General features: G+C 38.7%; 1 protein-coding gene across 1 annotated transcript in view; it reads left to right on the top strand.

Moving 5' to 3' along the window:
* The window catches only part of syt9a (synaptotagmin IXa), a 16,673-nt gene extending 9,997 nt beyond the window's left edge, over positions 1–6,676 (top strand). Inside the window, exons 4-7 of the mRNA XM_019895806.1 lie at positions 2,399–2,519; positions 2,630–2,801; positions 2,967–3,096; positions 6,398–6,676. Of these exons, the coding sequence (XP_019751365.1) occupies positions 2,399–2,519; positions 2,630–2,801; positions 2,967–3,096; positions 6,398–6,466 (492 nt within the window). The 3' untranslated portion in view covers positions 6,467–6,676. The remainder of the gene's footprint in view (positions 1–2,398; positions 2,520–2,629; positions 2,802–2,966; positions 3,097–6,397) is intronic.
* The last annotated feature ends 660 nt before the right edge of the window (positions 6,677–7,336 follow it).

The following is a 7,336-nucleotide window of genomic DNA, read 5'->3' as shown; positions in this document are numbered from 1 at the left end:
ACACACACACACACACACACATTTATTTATTTATTTATTTATTTATTTATTTATTTATTTATATATATATATATATATATATATATATATATATACTCAATGAATATCTCTCCATCAATGTCAATAAAATCCGAGGATTATCTTTATAAAGATACACATATTGTATCTTATATTGTGTGAATTTGGCGACCCTAATGCTGTAGCTACTTAAAAGTCATTTTCCCTATTTTTTTTAATGAGTAATAGTGATCAAGGATAGCACCAAATACACCAGCATTTAATCAGTTACGGCCCATTTTTATGCATTCCTTTTTCAATAAGAATGAATTGTCCATTACTGAGAGAAATGAATTCTTCAAACAATTAAATCAGATGAAATACCTGAACAACGAGACTTACCTCACGAAGATCAGAAGAAGCAACGGGGCTGTGCAAAGAAATCATTAGCAACTGCTTGAATGCACCTTCTTGTGCTTTTCCTCACAGGAGTAAAAGCTGCCCCGTGTAATTACAAGATCTCATTTCTTCAAATTACAACCTTTAACAAAAGCAATCGCACTACACTGTGCGATGGCTTAGAATAATGTCCCAAAAAGACATTGAATGCATTTTGTATTCACACAAGGAGCCGTGTCTGGTTCGGAAGTGCCAGCCAAATATTTTTGCCTGCTTAATTGGACCAAAACAAAATCAGTAAGCAGTTGGGGCAATGGTCCAAGTAGTCCCCCCCCCCCCACCCCCCAATCCCACTCTTTTCTGCATTTAATCAATTAATCATGAAATTTTGTCACATAAGCACTAATTCACGAATTACGTACATTTGTTCATTTTTTGTTCATTATTTTAGAGCGAGCACGACGTTTGTCGATTTGGACGATTGATTGCAAAGTCTGAAATAATAGTTTCCTATAGGTGGGCTACAATCGAATGGCACGCATCAATCACAAATGACTGGTGTTCTCGAATCATATGTTGACGTGTTTTCTTTATCTTTGCTGAGTGCATAGCTCCCAACATATGTAAATGACATGTGCAGCACATATTGTTGCACAGTGCGCACAGTTTGCCTTGCTACAAAAGCCAACAGTCATTGGAAATACACTTCATCTCAGCCAAGCAATACGTCGCAGCCACCGGCAGTTTTTGACTGGAGAGAAATTAGTGGTAATTGCTGCTTCAATATTTCCTGACGCTGACCATATTGTGTGTCTCCTGGCCAGATTCTACAATCTGTTATTGCAACACGATTACAGAATACACACACTTCAAGCTCAATTTTATTCACATGATGAAGACACTCATGTCACTTATGTATCCATTTTAGAATGACATTTCAGGTGCCTGTTTCTGTAAAACACAAGTATGAAATAAGAAAGTAATGAATATTCCCAAAAACATTAACCAGTAAAGCCAAATACAAAGAAAACGAACTGTTTTGTTTTGCACAGCCCATGACATTTTTCATATTTTTCATAAACAGTTTTTTTGTGCTCCATTAATGGAGATAACTATTATTTCCAGTCACTCAGTAAACAAATAAAAATCACTAACTCAACATTCGGCCATACGAGACTTTTCTTGCTGCTAAACGTAGCCTTCTGTAACTTCAACTCAAAACCTTGCAATCCTCGAATAAAGGTCATAATGATGATGTTTTAAAAAGAGATAACCAACGACAATGAAAGATGCTGATGTAGATTTTAGACATACAATAATGGTGAAACAGGTCTTTTAATGTGCCGCAATAATCATGTGGCGTTATTTCATAAAAGGTCATAAATAATGAACGGTTATGAAATAACTGCTCCTGCAGCCAGCGTCAGCACTCACAATAGTGCTAGTGCCTTCTCTTCCCACCTCTTATTCTATCTTGATGAAGAAGATACACCTTTTTTTTTTTTTTTTTTGCCTCCATTTAAGCAGGTGCCCACGTGATTAACCACAGGAATGCTTTTGTTAAGACTGAAACAGCTGGCCATGCTTGACTAAGCCGGCGTGCTCAATTGCCGAGTGTGCATGTGTCAGTACGGCTCCTCGAAATGTCCACTTGCACAGGATGAAATTCCACCTCCGAAATGTTCTGCCTCATCACATCGAACAACAATGATGACGCGAACCAAATTAGACATGAGTTTTTCACCACACATTGGTGTGCGGCTTCTCACCTATCCTCAGAGTTATTTTGAGAGCAGGTGATAAGTGTCTTTCTCCATTCTAGCATACTCTAAGTTTCCATCTGTGCGGAAACATGAACGTGCTCTCATTAAAGCACATTCTTAGGCATTGCGCGACACACTTAACCCATGCCATAAATAAACATCAGTGAAAAGGTCATGACCATCTGCCTTTATTTAATATTTATCCTATGAGTGATTAAATGTGATTTGTTATCTTTTAGGATAACGTGGACCTGGGTGACCTAATGTTTTCTTTGTGTTACTTACCAACCGCTGGAAGACTGACCATCACAATGATAAAGGCTCGCAATCTTAAGGCTATGGACATTACGGGCGCATCTGGTAATTACAAGTCAAAATCTGTTTAGGTGGCTGAGTCGCCAGCACTGACTGTTTAATTGAATCATTGTCTTCTTTTTTTTTTCTTTTTTTTCTTAACCACAACCGTCCAGATCCATACGTGAAGGTTTCACTGATGTGTGACGGTCGCAGACTGAAGAAGCGGAAGACCTCCACAAAGAGGAACACTTTGAATCCAGTCTACAACGAGGCCATTGTTTTCGATGTTCCCCCTGAGAACATCGAGCAAATCAGCCTGTTGATTGCAGTGATGGATTATGACCGGTGAGAAATTTCTGCATCAATTCTGACTCTGGTTTCGACGATTGCAAACCGTGGCTGTCACTCAACACGTGAATCTGCTTTCTTTGTTAGTCCCTTTCAACATTGTGGACTGCAATGCAGTTGTTGACCGTACAATATGTCTTATCTTTCCTCCTGTGTGCACAGAGTCGGTCATAATGAGGTCATCGGTGTGTGTCGGGTTGGCAACGATGCAGACAACCTCGGTCGGGACCACTGGAGTGAAATGCTTACGTACCCCCGAAAACCTGTCGCTCACTGGCATCCTCTTGTGGAGGTGATGACTTTAATAACGTGCCTGTTATGCGTGTCTACACAATTAAAGGGGGAATGCATAGTTACAATATTGCATTCAAATGCTACAATGGAACATAACAATTAAAAGGACCTAAAAGGTAAATCTATTATGGCTTGAAGCTCTTTATTAAACATTCATAAAAATAAAACAAAAACAACAAAAAAAGGTCACGTTTAAAAAGTCAGGGAAAAAGTAGTCGTTTATAGTCCAGAAAATATGGTTCATGCATTAGCCCAGGAATTTGCAGACTAGATAATGAGTATGGGATGATTATGCATTCCTTATTCTTCCTTTTTATTTTGTGTAAAGTTTTATTTTTGACACTTATTCGCCAATATGTTGGTGCAACTAATGAAGTGACCGGTAAGTCCATATTGGCAATGTGCAGAAAATTTCCAAGTAAAACAAATTGAAGCCCAGATTCGGTAGACGTATTGTTGAATCTAACCCGGGGAAATGCAGGTTCAAGTGTTTTGACTCTGGGGAGACAGCTGCAAGTGGAGCAAGCGAAATAGCTTTCTCTGCCAGGCTTGGCTTTAATTCAAGAGCCCATGCCTTTGAATTAATTATCTGCAAAATCTAGAAAGTCTTTTGTCAGAAGGAAAAGAGGGCATTTATAGAATTCGTCACATCATTAACTTCCTTAATGAGGAAGGGTACACTGCTGGTCAAATTCTATTGTCACTATGAATGGTGGCAAGTGGACCCAAGTACAGAAAAAAAGCAGTCACGCACTTTATTTCTCAGCTAGAACTTTCAACTCAACAAATTGCTCAGAGATAATGAACTGAAAATGCCCCAAAAACTATGGCCCAAGGACTATCAGCAATGTCTGGTATGTCCTTATCATTGTGAAGAAAGTTACAATGCAAATACACCCCCTTCAGGGCTGTGAGTGCAACGGGATGACACCCGAGAAATATGAAAGGATGCCTTTGCTGCATTTCAGAAAAATGGAAGCTTGACATTTTAGACAGCTGACAAAAGTACAAAAGTGCGCTACTCATAGTCACAGTTGGATTTTGAACAAGATATGCTCAAATACTTGAAAACATGGCTGAGCAACCTGCGGCTCGTGGTTTTTCTCCGGGTACTCTGGTTCCCTCCCACATTCCCAAAACATGCATGGTCGGTTAATTTATCATTCTAAATTGTCCGTTAGGTGTGGCTGAGAATACGACTGGTTGTTTATCTATGTCTGTGTGCCCCGCCTATTGCCCGATGTCAGCAGGGATTCGCTCTAGCACGCCCGCGACATTCGTAAGGATAAGCGGCTCAGATAATGCATGGATGGATTATTTCCAATTTTATTAACAGAGAGGTACCAACATATTTGTCCACGAGTGTAGTCTGCTATTTTCCGAAACGGCAAACATCAAGGTTGAGAGAAGTTCGACTTCACTCATGTGAAAGAGAGACTTATTGTATTGAATTGAGCTTAAGTCCTTGAGGGATGGCACCGCAATGTGGTTCTTTCATAGCAAAATGAGCAGTAATATCATAAGAAAAAAAAAGTTCAAATAAGTAATAAGTGTCTTCTACATAACAACATTAGTTTGAATGCTTGTCTCCTACCAGTAACGCAAGAAAAAAAAATGAATTAATATAGTTGAACTTGAAACAAACAACATAGCCAGCTTACAAAAAAGCTGCGTCGAGCAAGCAAACATGGTGAGACAAAAAGGGAAGGAGACGGGCAAAAAGGCAATTGAGCTAATGAAGTGAGTTCAGTGATACTAGTTGAGACCATGCTCTCAACATCATTAATAGCTTCTCCTGTTTTGGCCTTATCAAAAGGCGCCCCGCTTTCCTCCTGGCTTGTACCAGTTACGTCATTTTAAGTCATTATCAGCATTCTTATTTTAAATAGCGCAGTGGGAAAATGATGAGGAGGGGAAGACAAAGCCTTGTCATCATTTTGGCCTGTGGCGAGAAGAGATGGATTTTCTTCCACTGGAAATACATCAACTTTCTCTGGTCAGGTCACAACGCTGTTAATAGAGGAAGAAGACGATGCGCGTTTTTTTTCCTGCAATAGTCCCGCTTTGTGTGAATTAACCATGAAGAGTCAGAAAAATGGAAATACCGTATATCAGCTCCCCATTCAAGTAGATTGAGGGCAGGTTTGCGGTAATACAGCAAATAACCACCAGGGAGCAGTAAGTATCCTTTGATTTCAATTTTGTTGACCTCAGCAGTGGCCAAGCAAACGTTCAATGGTTGCTGATATTAAACGAGCTACGTTGAGTCATCGGAGTCAGCTGTAATTAACATAGTTCTATAAGAAGAACAATCAGATTCCTCACTATTAATTCACACTTTTAAATGTAGTATGTATAATCAAAAGTTTACTCTGCATGTAACATCACAGTAGGGAACATGGCTCGCACAAGAGTAAGAGGTGACACAAAAGAACACAACATTTGACTAAATCTGTCATATCAGCCTCAAAAAGGTCGAATATTGATGAATAAATTCAATGCCAGCCATTTTTTTCTCAAATTGGGAGCCGGTTTCGGCCATTTTTTGACCATTTTGACAAATTTTTGAAGGCCTGCACAATATTGAGTTCTCTAGCTATATAAGCATACCAAAATAAAGCTTTAACCCTCTTCTTTCATTCATAAAAAAATATGTATAATTTCTACCTTTTACCATTCTTTAGTAAACAGCAGTTGAACATTGGTGAGTTTCTTGAAAACACTCGTTTCCAAGAAACATTCTGAGACAAAGAGCTTTTTGTGAAAAGATGCATTTCAAGCAGAACTTTCACTTTGATAGTATTATTATTATTTTTTTATTTTTTGCATTTGTGACAGCTCAAATATCTAAACAACGCTTTTCTGCTAAATAACAACATAAGCTGCTCACATGAAAGTGTGAACTGTGTTTTGAATAAAAGTGAATCAACTTTAAAAAACTGTCAGAACTCCAGCATTATGAAAAATATGGCCCATGTTCAAGAGCTAAACTCCTGTTACAAACACAATATTTGAAAACAATCCAAATGGGCACAGTGATGCGTGCTCTGCATTTAGAAAACCAACCAACCAACCAAACAAACAAACAAAAAACTTTTCGGTGAGCTGACAACTGAGTTTTACCCCCTTGGTTGGGAGTTTCCTAACTTAAGGGTCTGCTCTATTTGTTGCTGCTTTATTTGAATTAAATTGTTCTCTTTAATTATCTTTTGGGAGTTCCTATGTTTGCCTGTGAATACCACATCACTGATGCTATTAATTTTTTTCATACTGTGCTTTTTTTTGTTGTTGTTTTGCAGTACCAGGGGACCACAGGTAGTAGCCAGGGAGGATCCTGTAACTCTCTGAAGGCACCTCCCTCCCCATAACTCAGAATAACACTTTACGTAACATCTCGACAGGCCCGCGGCTCAGCCTTGTGCTGCTGTGGATTACTGCACACGCACAATGAAAAGAATGGTGCAGCCATCCAAGATATTTCAGGATGGAGAGGACACAACAGGACCAGTTGCATGTTGAATGATCACATTGATGGATGTTTTCTTTTTTATAATGCTCCATGAGAAAAAAAAAACAACCCATAAATGACAGGCACACCAAGACATTTGACGTCTGTCTTAAAAGGGTTCACATGAGTCACTGTTTTTCCATTGTCTTGTTATTTGTTTATCTGAGGTGAGTCTGTGATTGCACAATGTTCTTTACAACCGGTCAAACAACCTTTCCCCTCATTCATTTGGTGGTGATTGGTGCATGAAGTCTTGCCTGTTGGGATATCTCCCCTTGTTTGTTTGTTCGTTTCCCTTCTATTTTGGGCCTATTATGTGTTTGTTGACATGTAGTGAAAGTCGATTTATCAAGGAAGTGTTTGTCAGTGCAGAAAACAAGACTAAATATTGTCAATCAATATGATGAAATTCAATATAGCCATTGTCAGTCCAAGTTTCCCTGCATAATTGGTCTTGTTGAACATCGATACATATTTGTTTTCTCATTCCTTGACACGTTGAAAAACCCCGCGTTTACTTTCACAGCAGATTTCAGAATCCTTCAAACATACAGGGGCATATTAGGCCCACTCTGAAAGAAAAGTAATGATACAAGATGAACAAGTCAATATTTGACCATGAAGTTATTATTTTGCGAGAAAAAAGTGACAAATTTAAAAAAGATTTGCAAAATAGCAGGCAAAATAATTAGTGTCTGGACTCCGGGGAAAATAGCTACCCGCTAAACAA

The sequence above is a fragment of the Hippocampus comes genome, unplaced genomic scaffold (assembly GCF_001891065.2).
Source record: "Hippocampus comes isolate QL1 unplaced genomic scaffold, H_comes_QL1_v1.1 scaffold80, whole genome shotgun sequence".
Taxonomy (NCBI): Eukaryota; Metazoa; Chordata; class Actinopteri; order Syngnathiformes; family Syngnathidae; genus Hippocampus; species Hippocampus comes.
This window is presented reverse-complemented; position numbering and strand designations above follow the sequence as displayed.